Consider the following 21,256-nt stretch of genomic DNA (forward strand, 5'->3'; position numbering starts at 1 on the left):
TGCAGCACGATTAAATGAAAATCAATGCGTTGCATAATCGATAAATCTATAAGGCATGTGAGAGGCCGTGTGTCACTCCAAATAAGCCACAAAGTAAGTACAATCATGAACTCCATTGTGCTGTGCGAGAGCGCTTTTCATCAACACAAAAAATTGCATTGTGATGACGTAAGCGTGCTCGGGCCTGGAACGTTAAGCGCAATGTGAGCACAGGCCAGCGGGGGAGGAGGGAGGGGGGATAACCATTTTCGGGTTACCGTGCCTAGTCTGAGTAGCCCTACGCCATGAAAGAGAGGAGGGAAGATGAGGTCTGATTGCCCCTGCAGGGGCGGTCCCTGCTCTGGTGCAAATGGCCAAGGTGACAGCCTTTATGGCCTCCATCAAAGCTCAAAAACAGGCACCTCAGGTACAAAGGAGCAATCACCTTCTGGTTGTGCCAGCGGTGAAGAGAGAGGGAATTGAGGTCCCGGGGATTCATTGTTCCAAAATCCCCAGGAATCTCACCTCTGTCCCCGAATAAATAAAACCATTTGTTTACTCCTTTCAGATGAATTCAAGAAGCAGGGCAGCTTGCATTCGCGTTGCCTGCAAGTGAAAAAGACATTGGAGTTGTTTTAACATACGTCACACCTTATAATTATCAAATGCTTTTCGACAGCCTTTGTCGTCCTGTGTCAGCAGACATGGAGAAGCAGGGGCAAATCAATTCATTAATGGAGTGCGACATGCACCAGTTTGTGGACCCGATGATGGAAGTGTGGTCGGTTAGTGTTAATGAAAGAGACACACGATCGAAGTGTGTATGTAAAATAGATTAGCACCGGTTATCATTATATAGTGTTTACTATAAGTCTTTCATATAAATTGTGACCTTTTTGTACTTTGTAAATTTAGTGAGAAAGTGTTCCGTTTACTTAAACATTAAGCTAACTATGCAGCGCAACAACAGATGGGAAAAGCCATGTCTATTATTGTAGCAGCTGTGTTCCCGTTGTTAACTTGTGTTATCCTTTTTTGCACGGCGTTAGTCGCGGCGATGCTGTGATCAGCTGTTTCATAAATATTCATTAACTAAACCAAACGGCTTCCTGCGTTCAAGGGTGGACGTTGTTGTTAATATGCAAGTAGGCGTCCAGTCATGTGGAGAATGAATAAATAACTATGCAAATAAGAAAAAAAACAGTGCTCCTATTTGCTTCCAATGAACTGTGACGTACTCCGTTTTTCTGCAAAATATGTAATAAGGTGCTAGATGCTGTAGCGCAGATAAAGGGAGATAGCGGACCTTCGGCTGTGGTTAAAAACTTTTATACTGTCATGATACAGCCATGGCTTTTGCGTAAGCATAAAGTATGGTCTAGGATCCCTGCAAGTGGATAAGGTCCGTGAGGGAAGGAAAAAAAATACTTTTGGGGAGGGGAAAGCCAACGGTAGACTGAAGTAACTTAAAGCAAGATCCGAAGTTGAGATATATCCAGCAGTAACGGTGGCGACGCGAGCAGCCTTTCAAAGATGAGCTTGCTGTCTGCTATAGACACCAGTGCTTCGGTGTACCAACCCGCGCAGCTGTTAAACTGGGTTTATCTTTCTTTACAAGACACCCACCAGACCACTGCCTTTGACGCCTTCAGACCAGAGCCTAATTCTTCCCATCCGGATCTGAACTGCACCAAGCCTCCGGCAGCTGAGCTCACCTCCGCTCTTAATTCCAACTATCTCAACAACTTCTTTCAGCTCCAAAGAAATGAGGTTAGAGAGTTTTATGATGGTTTCTTTTTTCCACATTCCCCGTTGCCTCAGGCGTAAATTAAATTTGCTGCTGGATTCGTGACGAAAAAAATGTAGGCTAAATGCCACGTTAGCCCGGTTATGTTTACCCTCAGACATCGTCAGATAATTCCGCCTGTTGAATGGTTGATGCAAGCCTTTGCGATTTTGATGACAGATCCGCCATGATATTCGGAATAAGAACTAAAAGGTTGTTGAATCGCAAAATGTCAATTGATGTAAGTGTAACAGATTCTTGTCGTGTTTGCTCGTATAGGCCTATCATGAATAATGATAGCTAAACGCTCTGTTGGAAAGCAACTTGTATTTAATGCGATTGCAATTGCAGACTTGTAAATGTTGTTTTGCCCCAAATTATTTTGGCCCTAACAGACACAGAGGGCTGCCGAATTTTCGAATTGTTTAGCAGCGTAACCATGCACTTTTGTACGATAAAAAATTTAGAGTGATCCTTTTATATCTTGAACATACATCACGTTAAAATTATTTACCATTGACCTAATTTCCCAAAGTAAGCAATTGGTCATGAGCGGAAGGTAAACAGCAAATTACCTCACTCAAGTGTCGCAGACGCAGAGTGATTTAAAAAAACTTATGTCTGATAGCCAGTCGATAAATTTTGTCATAAGAAGCGCAGGCACTTGGAGTACATTCAGGTCTAGACATGTAGACACACGCAGTTCTTAGAAAGTGACCCCCATAACCTAGGCCAAAATACTTAGTGACGAAATTTCGAATTAGTCGAATTTCCCGTGTGGTAGCTTTGGGTATCTATGTAGATGATTTCCATGCTGAGGAGAATACTACTGAACAGACTTGTAAATGGCTTGTTAATAGTAATAAAAAGTGTGGAGGCGGTAGTGGTGAATGAACTGGAACGTGCAGCACGAAGCGTCTGCGATTGTGGGCAGCATGCTGATGAATCGTCCCGTGCACAAAATGGTTTTAGTCTAATTACAACATATGTTAGATCTGCCAGCACTGTACGCGACGCCAGTGTACGGGAAAGAGGCTCGATGGTTCGTCGACAGCATGCGACAAGCACTGAAAGATAAGATTAGTTTTTGTTTTTAAATATTGGTTCCTGTCTTATTACTGAATAAAATTCCTTTGATTAAGTCAGTCTAATTCTCTACATTAACACCCAATGGAATAAAAACAGTCTAACATAAAAGAAATAGCATTTCTTACCAATAATGTCATGAAAAATGAAAAAAGTTTCCAAATAAAATGCAACATTACATTGACAAAACCATATATGATCACGTATTATGCACACTATTTATATTAGCTGAAAGCATTTCTGTAAAACAACCTTAGATTTTCTTATTCAAGTTTAACACCCATAAGTATAGTGCACATTCATAATGGTGTTTGGAGATTGTTATACCAGCTCCAGTCAGGGTATGTGTTAGAGCAGTGTTTTGGGTGTTGGTGGTCAGCGGCGTTGCACTTAGTGGCTGAAAAGCCTCCCTGCAGGTTTTTATAACCTGAATGGAGTGATTCACAGAGGTCTAGCTCCTGCCACTGGAAGACTATGGGATAGCCTCACACTGGGTGCAGATACTGAGTCACATCCAATTCCAGTCAATGGGAAAGCACCCAGGAAAAATGTTTTCATGCCTAAAATGAGATGTTAATTCATTCAGGAATGTATTGATTTTGTAAGCTCACATGTGATTTTGACATCAGCTGTAAAATTACTTCAGCTGCTGTTTCTTTTTGTGGATGATTGTAGCAATATTTCCAGATCCTGTGCTAGGGAGATATCCTGTGAATATATATCTGAGTTAACAGTAAAAAAAAAAAAAAACACTCAGGTTTGTGTAAGATATGAAAAATCTGGCAATCCTGTCTCTCAGCTTCCTTTTCCAGGATCAGGGAATAATTCCCCAGTTATTTCCCAATTAGCGTGAGTTTTCAGGTTTTTTGATTTCTTCTGAAAAGTGCACAGTTGTACAGTGCAAATGTACCCTTCCAAAGTTCCAAATTTGTAAAAATGTACTATGACAAATAAAACTTGATTAATTGATTGATTGATTGATTGTAATTGCGCATTCTCCACCCTGCATTTTAGATTTGATGTTGGGTATGATAACTGGTGTTGTCTCTCATGATCACAGCCACTGTAATAATAGCAGATGATTAATGGATATGACCAGACTTGATATGACATTGATATTCGTTCCCAGATTTGGGAGTTATGTGATTGCTGTGTTTTATAAGAGTGTTGCTCGTGTTATGAAAACAGATGTAGATTGTGGGCCAGATGAAGATCCAGCAGTGTGTTTCTTTGTCTGAAGACAGTTTGTCTAGGTGTTGTGTTGGTAGATATATTTTCTGTCTAGGTGTGCTGGTAGATGTGTTTTTTGTTGAAGTTGTACTTGCAGAAGTATTTTATTCTCTAGGTGTTGGTAGATGTGTTTATTCTAGATGATGTGCTGGCAGAGCTGTCTTTTTTCTGTAGGTGTTGTGATTGTGGATGAGTTTCCTATTTTGCTTTTGTGTTGGTATATGGAGTTTTCTCTAGGTGCTGTGTTGGTTGATGTTTTTTTTAGGTGATATGCTGATAGGATGTGGTTCTTCTGTGGCTGACAGGCAGCATTAGGGAATAGCTTTCTTTAAATAGTGACAGCACTGTTGCCAGTCATTGATGTCAGCACCAGTGATAGCATATGTTTCTGTTCAGAACAGTGAATGTTCATTTCCATTAGCTAAAATGTAGCTGAACACATGATTGCATTTACCTGCAGCTGTCATCGTATAAAATGCAGGTGGTGTTTTGAGCTGTGCGTGCTTGGTTTGATGCACTGTGCTGGAAGTGCTTTGCTGTTTGTCTGACTGCTACTAGCATGAGGTTGTCACGCATGGCGCGCACGTCTCGGATGAATGGGCCAATCACCATTCAGCCTCGGACAGGGTTCATCATCACGACAACCGTGGCCTGGCCTGTTCCCCTGTTGGGCGCCATTCCTGCAGTCCTAAATGGCCGTGCGCTGGATCAGAGGTGTAATCTGAGCAGATTTTCTAGATTACACACTAAAGTGCCTGTGCAGGATTACACAGCATTATGTTGCACTAATGCATTTTGATAAAGCCATTCCCGTTCTGTCAGCATTGTTTCACCAACATTGATCCAAATTCAAGTTATCATATTCACAGACAGGAATAGACAGCTATTCAGCAACCAGGACAATCACATGATCTCTCCCACACATGCCACTGTTAGAGGTAATACATTATCGATGCTGTAGGTTAGTGTGCTGCTTACACATGCTGTATCTCTAATATGTTCTTGTGAAATGCTGTATTTATTTATTTTGTAAGCTCATGTATGATGTACATGTCAGCTATAAAATAACTTCAGTTGCTATTTCTTTTTGTGTAGGATTGCAACTATATTTCCAGATCCCAAATCAGGGGATTCCCTGTGAATATGTATTGGAGTTAACAGTATCTGGGTTTAAAAAAAACACTCAATTTGGATAAGATCTGAAAAATCTGGCAACCCTGTTTTGTGGTTGTAATAGGAAATGAGTTCCATGTAGTGATTCAGGTTACAAAACTACTGTATGGTGTACTCTAACTTGATCAAAGGTAGATTGCCAGTGTTATTTTAGAACAGATTGTAACTAGGGTTGGGTATCGTTTGGGTTTTTTCTGATACCGGTGCTAAAGCGATACTTTTAAAATGGTACTGGTGCCCAAACGGTGCTTGAACCGATACTTAAAAAAAAGAACAAAATGACGGTCGACGACATTAAAGAACAGCTTTTTATTGCTAAGAGGCAAATTTGAACTTGAAATTGAACAATATATTAACTGTTCACAGTTTAAAATATACTTAAATATATAAATATAAATAAATACAAAACACTTAATAAATGATCGCATTGATAGCATATGTTTTCACTCTTTTGTAGCCATGTGTTTCTGTCTACCACATGGAAGCAGCATGGTGCTGTTGCTGTGATATCAGCATCGAGTAGATACGAGTGGCGTTTTTCCCCTAGAAGCATTTCACATGGCCTTGGCAAACTGGGAGGTGTGCTCCCGCATCAGATGTGACTAAAGGGAAAAAAATACGGGAAGAAACCTAGTGCCTTAACAACTCTTTCGCATGTAACGTATTGTTTGTGCTATGTAGCGCGCGTGTTACGTTACATGGTTTGTTGTGTTTTCATTAGCGTTATTAAGCTTCTCACAGTTTTCAGTTAGCATTTTCTATATTTTTTAGAGTTAAATCACTGTTTCCTCAAAGCTAAAATTAGCTAGAATTTCTCCAGTCTAGTGTTCTAATTGCACCGGTTTTAGCATACGTGCTAAACGGCTAATCACACCGGTGTGACTGTACACGCGAAAGGGTTAAGTGGCACCGAAAAGGTTGGCAGTGGCCTACATACTGTAGCATTCAAACCTGCAACCCCTCAGTGATGAACCCAGCTCCATTGCTATAATTCCATGGGACTACTTCCATCATCTGGGAGATTGTGTGTGTCTAGAGTTGGCGGTATGACAGATTTGTTCAATCACAGAAGTGCATAGTGTGTGGTGCTTGCGCCGGACCCCCGTATCTCTCCCTGGCCTTTAAAATACATTCAAGTGGTGCACATTACTGCATCGCTGCTCACTCTCGATGGCACAGCTAACCCTAACCCTAATCCTGTCCCTGGCACAATAGGGCCAACTGTTTGGCAGAATGGCAATAGAACAAAAAGATCAAAATTCACTTTATTGTACCACACTGGGGAAATTTGGCTTGGGCTTCCACCCATGCTGCAATCAAAAGGGTAAGACAGCTACAGAGAACAAGAAACATATCTAAGAACATAATAATTAAAAACAAACAGTAAAAAAGAAAAACATACACTGATGTTAAGTAGATAAATAAATAAATAAATAATGATGGCAGTAGCTGATACCAAAAAGAAGGCATGAAAACAGCACTCTGTTCCTCTCATGGGAGGGAGGGGCTGGGGCAACTCGGCGCACATCTGCAGAAGCGCATTGAGATCGTCTTTGTGAGTGGTGATTTAAGGATGGCCCTCTTTCTGTTTTTGTGGGGTCATTTTCGTTGACACTTTCCATCCTTCCCCAGTGAACCCATGAGCTGTGTGTGGTGTGGCCTCTGTGTTTAATAACACCTTTACTGTTTTAGAGAAAAATCGTGATCCAGTCGAATTTTGATGAATTTGCTTTTGGAAAGACCCATCCTTCCTGTAAAAACAAACATAAACAATGCCACTCTGCTCTTAGATCAACACAAGCTGCTGGTGTTAGATGCCTTCTTACTTTGATTTTGTTGTAGAAATAAAAGAATTTCACTTTTCTGTTAAACCAGAAACCAACTTTAAGTGTATAGGTAAATCTGCATAGCAGATTAAGATGAAGTGCCTCTCATCTTTGCTGGGCATTGCACTAATAAGCTGGTCTTTTGGAGACACAGTGCAGACACCAGATGGGAGAGCGATGTGCCATATTCACCTAATAACTCCAACTCAAAAATCACCCATTTCATCTTCATCCAACTTACAGATGCACATGGACAGCACAGTAATGAAATATAGAGCTAGGGCACTTGATAATCCTTAAACCATTGCTGTATGTTTCTGGCAACAGAGGTGATCTGCTGTGGCAGACTGCATGCATTGTGTCCTTACAGTGTAAACTTTCAGCTTTGTTGCAATAACACTAGTTTAGACTTCATTCATGAAAGAAGTGCTTTTTATGTTTGAAATGTTGCTGATGACACCAGCAAGGGTCTTCTTCTCACTTGCTTTGCAGGTGCTGAGCAACAGTCTGTACAAGAACTCCTCCCCGTACGGCTCCCTCAACAACATTGTGGACGGGCTGAGCTTGCTGACGGAGCACTTCTCAGACCTCTCGCTCTCCTCAGAGCCACGCAAGTCCAGCAAGAGGCCCCCGCCCAACTACCTGTGCCACCTGTGTTTCAACAAGGGACACTATATCAAAGACTGCCCCCAGGTGAGATGGGGCTTGCACGCACAGGGACCTTGGGGGTCTGCAGGGATCTGTGAGGGAGGTGGGGGTGGGTGAAGGTACAGCACGGCATCCTCCTGACCTACTTTTAAAACAGATGGCCTCTGTGTTTTGTCACATGTGTGTCAAAGTTAATTGAGCAGGCCAAGCGCCAAGGACGCTCAGAGCATTACATAACCTCTGCTCTGCGTATGGAGTGAGCTGAAACTACTGGATTTCACAGTAAACATTCCCAGCTCAGAACTGGTCTGTGATAATAAAGGAAAGCACACACACACACACATACACACACACGCACATTCATACAAAGTAGGCTTGTGTTTAAGTGCAGCTATTGTTATCAAACAGTCAATCAATCAATTCAAACGGTCAACAATCAATTTGTTAACCACATCAGGTCTATTCCATGCCAAATCTCATTAGGCACATTATGTGCTATTTACCTGGCCGGGTGGGGTGACTGCTCTCGCCCTTCTCTACAAATGGTGTCAGAGCGGGATGGCTTGCCGCGAGGCCATCGGAGGTATGCCCAGTGTGTGTGAGCTGTACGAGGGGCCCCCAGGTTCGGTTGACCCCAGTGTGTGAGGGACCCCAGAGATGGGTGAAGCACCAGTAAGTGGGGCGCCCTGGGATGAGAGAAGTACGTGGGGGATGCGTGAAGGACGCCTTGGTGCGGGAAGCGCATGGGCACGCTTCCCGAAGGGGAGGGCAGTGTGATGGAGTGCCGTCACTACGGTTGAATATGTGCTTCCCGAAGGGGAGGGCAGTGTGACAGAGTGCCGTCCCTATGGTTGAGTATGCGCTCTGACTGCCATACCAACGAGCCTGGCTCTTTGGTGTTGCGGTCAAAGTTGCATGTTTGGTACCCCGTAGACCCGGGTTTGAGGCCAGGTGGGGTGACTGCTCTCACCCTTTGCTACAAGCATTATTAAGCTTCTCATAGTTTTCACCCTATTCATCATATCAAGTTTTCATCATATTTTTTAATGTTAAATTGCTGTTTTGTCAAAGCTGAAATTAGTTAGAATTTTTCCAATCTAGTTTTCTAATTGCACTGGTTTTAGCATACGCGCTAAACGGCTGATCACACCAGTCTGATCGTACGTGCGAAAGGTTGTGATTGGTGGGCCATGGAAGAAATTTTGCAAATTTAGTTGACGACGCAAATAAAATCTCCTGTGACCCACCTGTGGGTCGGGACCCAGTCTTTGGGAAATACTGCTCTAGTTGATAATATTGAGGCTGTCTACTTTGCGACTTAATGGCATGTACAGTGAAATGTTTAAAAACTGGCATGTGGCAAATGAATCCTAATATCTAAACATGATATTATTAGAAAATGTTGAATATGCATCTTTCATGGATGTATTTAATAGCATTCATGTGAAAGACATGAATATCCAGTTTTATCACCAAAACCCTGTGCCTTAAACCATGTGTTGTATTGCAAATATGTGTTCTGTGAAAGTTTAAGAGATATTTCTAAATAAATAACTACTTGAGAAAGTAATTATCTGTCACTCGTGTACTTGAGATAAGTAAGTAAAAAGCAAGCTAGAAATATGAGTTATTTGAAGATTTTGTTTTCAAGGTATTGAAATGTATGATATTTATTCATCATCAGTATCCATGGTGTCTGCTGTCTAAGGTGCACAGGCTTTAAAAGGTACTTAGGGTTAGAGTATGAGACAAATTAAACCCTGGTAAAGTTGTGTGGACATAAGCATTCCTTAGATAGCCCTGGACGTCCCACTAAACAAATTCCCAGGGTTTCCATCTGAATAATATTCTAGAAAAATTTGAGAAAACATCATCCCCCATCAGGCATGCATATGAAATGATCGTCATGGGATAAACCCCAGCTAATTTCCAAAAACAGACCTCGCCCCTCTTTAACGGTGATAGGTGTGACCATAGTGGACTGCAGGATTGCTGTACCAGCTGGAACTCATTTAGAGAAAAACTCATATCAGTGTTATCCTGTAGCCTCCAACCTGCCTCCAAAGCTCTGCACAAGGTGAGAAACATGATTATTTTCAGCACTGATACTGAGTGCACTGTGGGACTCTCTGAATAGTTCCATCACGTGATCTCTAAGGATCTCACCTCTGGATTTACTGTTGGTTTAATATCCGTGTTTACTGGAATTACCGTAATGCCATTGGGCATGCTTAATTCGATGCACAGAGCCACACACTTTTCACTCTCATTGCTGTCTCATCTTGTCTTTCGTACTCTGGACTCATCTTGAGCATTAGTCTTGCAGATAGAAGCAGTAGATCTTTGTGTGTGTGAAAGGCAGCAGGGTTTCCATAAAGTCGTATTTTTGTGTATTTTTTTGTGAAATCTTTGATTTAAAGGTGTGTGTGTTTATAGGCCAGTGGTGGCCAGTGTGTCCACCTCGCCCCATCTCAGCATACCACGAAGTGCTAATGAGAGCCAGATGTTGGATTAAAATGATAAACCTCTCTTTATGAAAGGGGGAAAGGGACTCCATATGGATCTGTAAACGATCTGTAAGCCAAATGATAAAATGTTTCCACAGCTCCACCAACGGGGAGGGTCGCTTGTTGTTTGTTGTTTGTTGTAATGAGATTCCTTAAAGGTTCTTGCTCAGTGTTGGTTTGCTTTTGTTACACAGACGAGGGTTAAAGACTGCAGCAGGAAGGGCTCTCCTTCACTAGTGTGATGGTACAGATCGCACAGATGGGGTCTTTCTTACAGATGTGGAATTGAACAGTACACTATGGAGACTTATCATATTGAGCCAGGCCCGCGGTGCTTAAGCCTCATTGACAGCTTGCTGTAATCTTTCACTATTACTGTAATTTCAGTAATGTCAAATTAAGTGTGGGAAGTGTAGTATATCTCACTGCAGCCCTCAAAACCCTGCCTTGCTATTCTCAGTGAAGCATGTGTGGAATATTCCATCAAGGTTGCCAGATTTGGATCTCAAAGCTTCCCTGAGTAATCCACTCCAGTTGTTTTTTGGCATAGCCTAAAGGAGTTTGGAAGTGGCTCAATGAAGAAACAAAGGGACCAAGAGCTCAGCATTTATTTTGGTATTGTATATGGTTGTTTGAGTTCTGTGGTTTGTTTATCAGACATGAAACATCATCTGTGAACTCACTTGGCAACCACACTTCTCTGATTGTCAGGGGATCTTTCTAGCTCACATCTATGGGGTAGGAAGGAAGACTCGCCTTTTAAGAATAAATCTATTTTGTACATTTACTTTCAGATTCTTTTGTTCTTTTAATTAGTGCCCTGTTAACCACTGCACCTTGGTTGTCTGTAACTCATTAGGTAAATCTCACTCACCTGCTAAAATTTTATAATAGATGACTTGGCTCAGTGGAAACTCCAGTCATGAAGCAGAGCTTGTTAACTTTCAATTTGTAGCTTATTTATTTATACGACTGCATTTTTCCTACACTGCTTCACTTGTAAATGTAATTACATTGCATGGTTTTCCGTTGCATGGTTGCATGAATATTGCTTAAATAGTAAAAGGATTTGAGTAATCAACAATGAACAGATTTTTGGTATTTTTAGATATTGCAGCTGCTTATGTGCAGTTTTAAATGAAATTGTGTCAATGAAATTATTTGAATATAATAGCACTGAATTAAAGTGTACCCTTCAGATAGTCACTCAATAAGTAGTTATTGAAAAAACTATTGCACAATGTAGCTTTCTAAAATAAAAAAGAAAATGTATTACGTTAGAAGTAACATTTAAATATTACAGTTAGTATGTTTTGATTAGTGGTGTTATTGTTAGCAATACATAGGCATGATTCATGTTTCCAGATGGACCATATCAAGTGAAATATCAGTGTTCAAGTGTTATATCAAGCATTCAACACCTGAAGATATCTATGCTCTGATATCATGAATGGGAATGTCACTCAAACCAGCTGATTACAGTTACAATAATGACATCAATAGGCCTGAAATGCATTGTGGGTAGTCCTGAGCCTTTGGGGCTGTTTTGTGCTTACTGAATTGTGTGTTGCATTATGTGTCCCGTACCTGCATGGGGTATTTTACCTTTGCAAAAATTCCATGTTGGCGTCTACTCTTACCAGTGTTCATTTCTGTGCACTGTGTGTGAAGTCTGATACTGGGCCTTGTAGGGCTGGATCCGACTATTCGGATATTCGTTCGTTGGGTAGGTATTCGGTTTTCAATTTTGGGATTCGGATATTGTTTTTGTTTTTTGCTAAATGTAGGCTATCAATAAAGGCAAACTGCAAAATACATTTTGTCAGCACATTCTTGTACTATATTTATACTTTTTAATTGCACTGTTAAAATGGAAATATATACCGTCTCAGCTTGGGCGCCTGACATCCCTCTCACTCACACCAGTTGAACGTCACGGTGATGGGAAAGTAGCTGGTGATCACCAAGCTCGTGCTTTGGGACTCGAATGGAGGACTCTAATTGTTTCGACCGACCCTAGCTAAGTTTGTCACCCTGGGAGGATACTAGCTGCAATGATGCCATGTTGTATTGTGTTATTGTATTGCTGTTATTTTGTCACAAAAAGTGCATTGATAGGACCTCATTCAACCAAACCCCTTGGGATTACAAATATGCATAAAACACCCCAAAGCTTTTGGAAAATGATTTTTATTAACAAATAATACAGCCACGTGTCACTTAACATCCACGATACCTTCTGTGAAATAGGACGTTATGTGATTTGGACGTTGTGCGAACACCATACTATATACAGTAAGGTAAGTTTACCTATTAAGCTCACCAAAATCTACATTGAGACATTTTTAGAGCACAAGACATTGATTTCAGCAGGAGAAGTTATGTTAAAATAAAATATTAATCTCTCATACTATAATATTTAACTTAATTTAAATGCTTTTGTAATTTAAATTAAAGATATACATCTTTAAATCCGGCTGTGCTTAATGGGTACATTTTGTACCCTTTAAGCACACCCCTGTTCCAAATAAGCTCATAACAATACATTTTATTGTTTTTTTTATTATGCAAAAATGATTGTTTATTTAATAAAACATATTTAGAAATCATTGAAATAAGTTTTATTTGAAGGTAAAGAGTCAATAACATATACCAAACCACTAAAATCAAGCAACAAGCCATTAAAATAGATTAATTATTTCATTCAGAGTGTAGTGTCATTCAAACTAATTGCGTCATGTAGTATTAACTAGATGTAAAAAAACATTTTTAAAACTACTTTCTACAATATGTAACAAATTCCAAGTCTTTAAAATCAATCAATATCAATATCAAACCAATTAAACATTTCATTAATCTGGGTTGCCCAAGAACCATATAAACTAATTATGTCGCCCATTATTAAATGCATGTAAACTTATTTATATTCTCTTAGTCGCTTTTTGTAAAGATTCTCAACCTCTTGGTGGTTCTTCAAGTAGAAGGGTCCTGCACCCTCTAGTTTTGCCTTGCACAGAATGAATTTTTTCTCAACATCCTCAATTTTGTCCCTTACAGACAGGACATATGTGTTATTTGGGCCTTTGCTCAGAAATGTCATCATGTAGTGTTCTCCGTCAGGGGGTGCGACACATTAATGGGTCTTCCAATATAATAGGCTGGAGGTGAAGTGAACATGACTGCATAGTATACATCTGTTTGTATGGTGAAGGAAGGATCAACTGGGACTTTAGCATTTTCTGTGTCTGATGGCTTGGGGTTCTGTGCTGCCATTGTTTTCTTTGATTCTGGTTTCTATTTCATTTTTTCCTTCTTTCCATCTTTGGAGTGTTGTTTTTTTATTTTTTCCTTCTCAGCTAGCCTGGTCATGGCTTCCGGAGATGTTAGAGATTCTCCATACTTCAGTGTACTTATTCTCTGTTTTTTGGCAATCTCTTTTTTGTTTGGTGTAATGCGCTTCAAGAAAAAATCCTTAATGCTACAGGCAGAGTTGGTGTCCTCTGAAGTGTATGGCTGGGCTATGGGAATAATCTCTTGTGGACTAACAACATGGATGTTTTTTATGTTCAGAATGTTTGATCCAGGGATTGTTTCCACACTCAGAACAATCTGGGACATGGAATCCACACCATTCGTTGGCAATGTTGGCAGGTTCTCTGGGAGTGGAGATACACTTGTGTTAGTCTGCAGACTGTTGGTGGTGCTCTTAACAGTAGTGGGCTCTGGTTGGTGCTGTAAAGTAACACTCTCTGAAGGACAAGCGACTGCTTCTGCATATGGCGTGTAAGCCTCTGTTATCTGGCTTTTTACCCGATTTGGGCTCCATGGAAAAATCCCAGTGGCCTCAAACCCACTTCTTAAGTTCTGGGATTTTAGAGATGTCTCCACGACCTCTCTGATCTTTGCAGGGAAATCTTCCCTCTTGATCTTGTCCCTGGACACCCGTGCATGACACTGCAGTTTCTTTCTCCACTGCCTCTTAACCTCTCCAAATACTGCCTTGTCCAAAGGCTGAAGGATGTGGGTGAGGTGAGATGGAAGTCGCAAGAGCTTGACATTGTTTTCCTCTGCCATTTGAGCCATCTTTAGGGAGATGTGTGATGAATGGCTGTCAAAAATGAGGATTCTTGGAAAGTTTGGGTCTGAATACTTTGCAGACTCAGGCAAGAAAAGGTTTTTGATGTAATCCTCAAACAGGGCTCTCTCCATCCACCCATGGTGGGACACAGAATACCTGGCAGATTCTATACCACCAACACACAAAGAGCTGTAGAGGTGTTTTGCCTTGTAGACTGTAAAGGGTGGTAGACTTTGACCTGCTGCATTACCTGTAATACACACAGTTATCTGCTCTCTACCACTCCCCCCTGTGTTTTGGTAGACATTTTTTGAACCTTTTGGGGCAAGGACCCTCTCTGAGGCAGGATCTGTCATGAAGCCTGTTTCATCCACATTGTATATGTTATGTGGTTTGTCATGCAGTTTTGCATCATCCAATGTTTTCCCAAGAACTTAATTGAACCAGTGGTCAAGAATGGCAGTCTCATTCATTGCTTTGGCCCTTGACTCAGGAAATTGCTCAGATTTTCTGACTGTCAACTCGGGATGGTCTCTCATAAATCTCTGGAACCACTTGCGACCGGGCCTCCCAAGTGTAAAAGGTGTGTCCAGATCATTCACCTGCACATACTCTTGCACCAGATCTAAAAGATCAGATCTGGTGAATCCCCAGCCCCATTGGGAAAGGATCTACACAGAGAAGAAGTTAAATAAATACATACTTCAATACACACACACACACACACAGATATATTCAGACCTATATATTAGTATTAGTGATCAGTACCTATTATATAAACTGACTCTTATCATAGACCCCTCTATTTAATGGTTCAGTTTGTCTTACTTTAACCTAGCCTACCTGCAGACAACCTGAGATCTCCCTTTCTGTCTCTGCACTCAGGTAAACACTCTGCCCTTGATGTGCCTCAACACTGATGTGCTCCTTTACTCTCTGGGTCAGAGCTTTTCTGTCTAATCCAAACTTCCTGGACAGATATGACAGGTTTCTGATGGCTCCCTCTTTGTATAGAGGACATGCCTCTTTCATCTTTGGGCATGAACTATAGTTACGCCTCGATTTTGTCCTCTTAAGGCTGCAAAAATAATTTATTAATCATTTTTTAAAGATTAACTTCAAGTGACAACCATCAGTGAACGTTTAAAGTGTTTATTAAATATTTACATAGACGTTCAATGTAAATGAGCTTAAAGGGAGCACATTGAGCTTAATTGGAGCAGCAGCAATTTTTGATTAAAAAATATTATATGAAATTTTAAGTACAATATTTTTCAACATAAATCGTCTAGGTTATACATCAAGTTTGTACATTACTTTAATATGAACAAACAATATTGATAATGTCTATTAAATGATACTTTTCGTTGTTGATGTCACACTGACACTCTCTGGTATTTGTAGTATTATACCCTTTAAGCTCACCTTACAATGATATGAATTCTTTAAAAATTACAGCAATCTACAACTATTGACCATCAATAAACTGGAAATTTATAGTATTATGGATTTTAAAATACAAGCCAGTAATACCTGTGATGTAATATGTTGGTGTAGCACACAATCTTATATGGCTAGTATGCTAACTATGTACTGTAGCGCCTGTGCTATGTCTCTAAAACAGTCTTTTGATTTAACTGTAACTATTTCCCACATCCAAGTTCCAAGTTCGATGGAGGCTGGCCACCTCTTGATCGATTGGGTCCTGAGTGTCAATGCTGGAAATAATATGTTTAATGTTTCCACTGCTTTGTAATTTCAAAGCAAGAAGGAGAAAGGTCCTCATCATTGCTGATTTTCTTCTACTGCTAGTTTTACAATGAATGAACAACATGAATGTACCATTGTGTATTCATCAGCAATGTGTCCCATTCAAATTAAGGAATGCTGCTCTGTGCAATATAGAATGACCGGTATCGTGGACGTTAAGTGACGTATGCCATGGCTGTATGCCAAAATCTTTTTATTTGAGGAACACATAAGACATAAGAGAGCTTTATTGTCATTGTACAGGACAACGAAATTACATGAATTACAACGAAACACATGGGTACAGTTCCTTAAAAAGAAATTAAATTGCCTACTTATTAATGACACGAATCAGCAATATGTTAGCATTAGTTAGCTCAGGGAAAGCTTGTTTGTAAGGTAGCTACAATGACTGACAAAACATAGCTAACTGCCAGTAGCAATCGTGAACAACGTTTTCTTGCTAGCCTAATATGAACAACTAGCTAGCTAGCTACCTAGCAAACGAACATGAACAACTGTGTTTCTCTTGAATTGCGCTAAATTACGTTGCATTCGTGAGCAAGTGTTGCTGTTCAGTTTAGCTAGCTAGGTAGGTAGTGGCTGTGCACTGTATTAAAGTTAAAGCTAAAAAGCTGTGACTGCAGTGCACATATATATGAATATGTATATATGTTTAAAACAAGGTTCAGTCTTTAAAATATTACACTGTAGAAAGGGAGGAAAGTAGACTTCAGTCCTTTATGACATCAAAATCTTAGTGCTAATGAAGGGGGAGTGATGGAAGGGAAGAAAACCTAAGTCCTTTGTGACATCAAAACGTCAGTGGTAATGCAGGGAAAGTGATCACAGAGAGACAGAGGCAGGGAAAGCCTGTTGGGCACACTTCTTTAAAAAGGAAATTGGAAGTTGAAGGCATATTTAAAAAGGCCAGTGTTTCCTGCCAGCTGTTTCATGTCCTGGAAAGGAATACTGTTCATCCTCTGGGTTTGCTGATACAACAGACGTCGCACTGCCCCTTTTGTTGTGACCACAAATCTCCTGCTTCTTTCTCTTCGCAAACTGGCTGTGTCTGCTCTGAATCTACCATTATGGTCCCTGTATCACATTCATTATTCAAGTGAAAGTTGCAGTTTTAAAATTTTTTTAAGAGTTTAATTTTAATGTAGATTTCTCTCCCAGAGTCCCACCTACATACAGTGAATATAAAAAGTCTACACACCTTTATGAAATTGCAGGTTTTTGAAATGTAAAGACAATGTGATCTTCCAACAAACAAAAATCCAGAGAAAAAACAAATAGTTAATTATTAGGAACATTTTAAATAATAAGAAAAACTACAACACCCTGATTGCATAAGTCTGCACACCCTTTAATAATGGGGGCTCAAAGTTAACCAATCACATTCAAAATCATGCCTGTAGGTAAATAGCATACACCTACCATCAATGAAAGTGATTCTGATTAAACCCAGATTAATGTCAGCTGTTGCTGTAGGATTTGCTTGAACGTTTGGGGTTGCATCCTACTGGGAGAACCATGGTCCGCAAAGAGTTGCCAAAGAAACTGTGAGAGCTAATCGTTGAAAAGTACTAATCAGGAGAGGGAGAAAAAAAACATTGAAGGCACTGGATGTACCATGGAGCACTGTCAAAACCATCATCAATAAGCGGAGAAAATGTGGCACCACAGAGACATAGCAAAGATCAGGACGACTATCAAAAGTTGATGAGAGGATGAGGAGAAACTTATCGGGGAGGCTACCCAGAGGTCAACAGCAACACTGAAGGAGCTACAGGAATTTCTGGCAGGTACCGGTCACTTCTTGCATGTGACCACCATCTTTTGTATTCTGAACGTCTGGTCAATGGGGTAGGGTGGCAAGATGGAAACCCTTTCTTACAAAAAGGAACATCAAAGCCCGTCTAAATTATGCCAAAAGATTCATTCAGCCACCCCAAACAAAGAATGACATGCTTTTGCACTACACTTTTTGTAGATGCTCTTATCCAGAGCAATTTATACATCTTACAGGTCCCTGTTACCCATTTATACAACTTGATTGCACTGTAACAATTTGGGGTAAGTTCCTTGCCCAAGGAGCGGCCTACCTGGGAGTCGAACCAGCAGCCCTTGGGTTATGGGATCTTCTGATTACTGATGCATTTACTGATGTCCATGGGGGAACACACAGAAGATGGCTGTCTGGACAGTAGCACGCAGTGTCAGGTGCTGCTGTTGAGAAGGATGGCACAGCACCGCAGATAGGCAAAAGCACTGAAGCTTCGGCAACACAGCAGCGTGCACGTTGCTCTATCCCACAGAGTGAGATAAGCGTTTCCCAAACAAAGGCAGAGAAAAAATGTGAATAACCCCTCTATATATACACTATATGGACAAAAGTATTTACATTTACATTTATCAGACGCTTTTATCCAAAGCGACTTACATAGGTTACAGTTCTTTACAATGTTATCCATTTATACAGCTGGATATTTACTGAGGCAATTGTGGGTTAAGTACCTTGCCCAAGGGTACAGCAGCAGTGTCCCAGCGGGGATCGAATCGGCAACCTTTCAGTTACGAGTCCTGCTCCTTAACCACTATGCTACACTGCCATTTATTTGGCTACACCTGTTTTTCAGTGTTTTGCCCCTTGTCTCCAGTGAAGGGCAATCTTAATGTTTCAGCATACCAAGACATTTTGGACAATGCTATGCTTCCAACTTTGTGGCAACAGTTTTGGGAAGGCCTTTTTCTATTCCAACATGACAGTGCCCCAGTGCACAAAGCAAGGACTATAAAGACCATTGTTTGATGAGTTCGGTGTGGAAGGAAATTGACTGGCCCGCACAGAGCCCTGACCTCAACCCCATCAAGCACCTTTGGGATGAACTGGAACAGAGATTGCGAGCCAGGCCTTCTCATCCAACATCAGTGCCTGACCTGATAAATGCTCTACAGAATGAATGGGCACAAATTCCCACAGAAACACTCCAAAATCTTGTGGAAAGCCTTCCAAGAAGAGTGGAAGCTGTTATAGCTGCAAAAGGGGGGCCAACTCCATATTAAAGTATATGTATTTGAATACAATGTCATTACAATGTAATGGTCAGGCGTCTGCATACTTTTGTCCATATAGTGTGTATATATATATATATATATATATATATATAGCAGCAGCTCTCCAATTGGTCGTGTTGCTCTTTCATATATCATCACCTTAATGAGAATTCCCCTCACTGTGGTGCGAAGGACAGCCTTCACCATATCTCCCTTGAATCGAAATGCTCACAGTCAATTGTCAGTTGTGTCAATCATTTAATTGTGTGCACATGTTGGCAATTCGTTTGGGGAACCAGCCTGTTGGCTAACAAGCCACACCTTGCTAATTGAAGGCAGATTAAATGCAGGTGTGACTGCAGTGTAGGGGAAGGCTCATTTCATCCCTGCTGATGGTTTGTATAGGTTGATTTCCTTTGTTTTGTTGTTTGGTTTTAAGACTAAATTATTGTTTCTTGTAACCTTTTGTTGTTTTTTGGCTCATTTCTGGGAAAAGTGGCAGCCAGCTTCTCTACACGCGGTGATGTTAAGATTTCTATCTCAACTTACAAGCCTGCCCTGTCACAGAATTTTTAAAACATGGTGCTGCACTGAAGCAAGGATGGCACTCTGCAGACTGCCCAATGAGAAAGCATCATCCACGTTGTACCCATATTTTGACAGGTAGTTGCTGTGACACCATGGCAATAGCACAAATTGCATTGTGTGACATCATGCCACAAGACCCTCCAACAACCCCCCCCCCCACCCCACCCACACGCACACGTGCACAATCTGACAGGAAACAATGCAGAGAGCAGTGGGCACAGAAACAGGCCCCAGCTACAAATTTCATGGCTAAGGTGACCCTTTTTTTGGTTTTATTTTATTTAGGAACTGCTTTATGGAAAGAGAACTTTCACCTCCCTAATTATAACACAGAGCAAGTTTAGGTTCGATGTCCGAACCTTTGCCCATTATAAAGCTGGTCTGCGTCATTTGGTGAGTGTGCTTTTTTTATATATAATATTTTATTGATTTTTAACACCAAATATCAGCAAATAAAAAAATAAAACAAAAAAACACGACAGCACATCTTGTATTACAACACATTTGCAGACTATACAAAGATTTAAGAAAAAGATGGACAAAATAACCTTTCAAAATCAGTACAGCTCAGATCTGAGTGTAAATGAAATTCACAGTCATCACCATGAAATCAAGAACCGTGAGGTAATGAGGCAAGGGCAGGTGGACCCTACTTCAATTTTGGCTTTCCCTTCAGCAAACAGATCAGTAAGGTCAACAGGTAAGTAGTCTAACAAAGATTGCCATATTTTGTGGAACTCATCGTCATTACCCTTCGCAGTGGCACTAAGGCATTCCATTGGAGTGACCCTGAGTATTTCTTTATACCACTGTGTGACTGTAGGGGGGGGGGTCTCCCTTATCCACCGAAACAATACACATCTTCAGGCTAGGACTTTTTTATTTAGCTTTTTTATTAAATTATACTGAATAGGTGACAAAGAGGGCCCCTCAACAGGAAGGCTCTATAAAAACAAACCTGGTTGCGGTTTTATTTCAGTTCGAAATATAACCCTAAGTTCTTTAGCAATATTCTTCCAGAATTTGGTAATCAAAGGGCATTGCCAGAGGTAATGATAATAAGTGCCTCTGTCTTACATTTCACACAGAGTGGTGAAATTAAGGGGTCAATTTTGTTCAAGGTATAAGGGGTATGTTGGAGTCTATGTAGGATCCTGTATTGGCTCTCATATATTCAATTGCATGTAAAAGTTTTCTTTACAACTTTTATTGCATCTGACCACACCTGATGTGCTGGCTCATCCCCAATATCCCCCTCACAGGTCATCATTATACTATCAATATTATGGCAATCCAAAGAGTAAAGTTTGTCATAGAAGGAGGAGATACATTTTTTTGTATTGTCAGGAGTGAGGAGGAACTCATCAATGGTGCTCCTCACTGGTTGATTCAAAGGGAATTTACAGTTGGAGATAATAAAATGTCTAATCTGTAAGAACGCAAAAAAATGTTTTATGAGGTATACCATATTTGGTTTGGATTTGTTGGAATGACATAAGGGTACCTCTCTCGTATAGATTACCAATGAACTTAATCCCTTTCG

General features: G+C 40.6%; 1 protein-coding gene across 1 annotated transcript in view; it reads left to right on the forward strand.

Moving 5' to 3' along the window:
- Positions 1–1,267: 1,267 nt before the first annotated feature.
- Positions 1,268–21,256, forward strand: part of LOC118789671 (zinc finger CCHC domain-containing protein 24-like) — a 68,469-nt gene continuing 48,480 nt past the window's right edge. Inside the window, exons 1-2 of the mRNA XM_036546176.1 lie at positions 1,268–1,749; positions 7,573–7,773. Coding sequence (XP_036402069.1) covers positions 1,513–1,749; positions 7,573–7,773 — 438 coding nt within the window. The 5' untranslated portion in view covers positions 1,268–1,512. The remainder of the gene's footprint in view (positions 1,750–7,572; positions 7,774–21,256) is intronic.

This window comes from Megalops cyprinoides, chromosome 15, assembly GCF_013368585.1.
Source record: "Megalops cyprinoides isolate fMegCyp1 chromosome 15, fMegCyp1.pri, whole genome shotgun sequence".
Lineage (NCBI taxonomy): Eukaryota > Metazoa > Chordata > Actinopteri > Elopiformes > Megalopidae > Megalops > Megalops cyprinoides.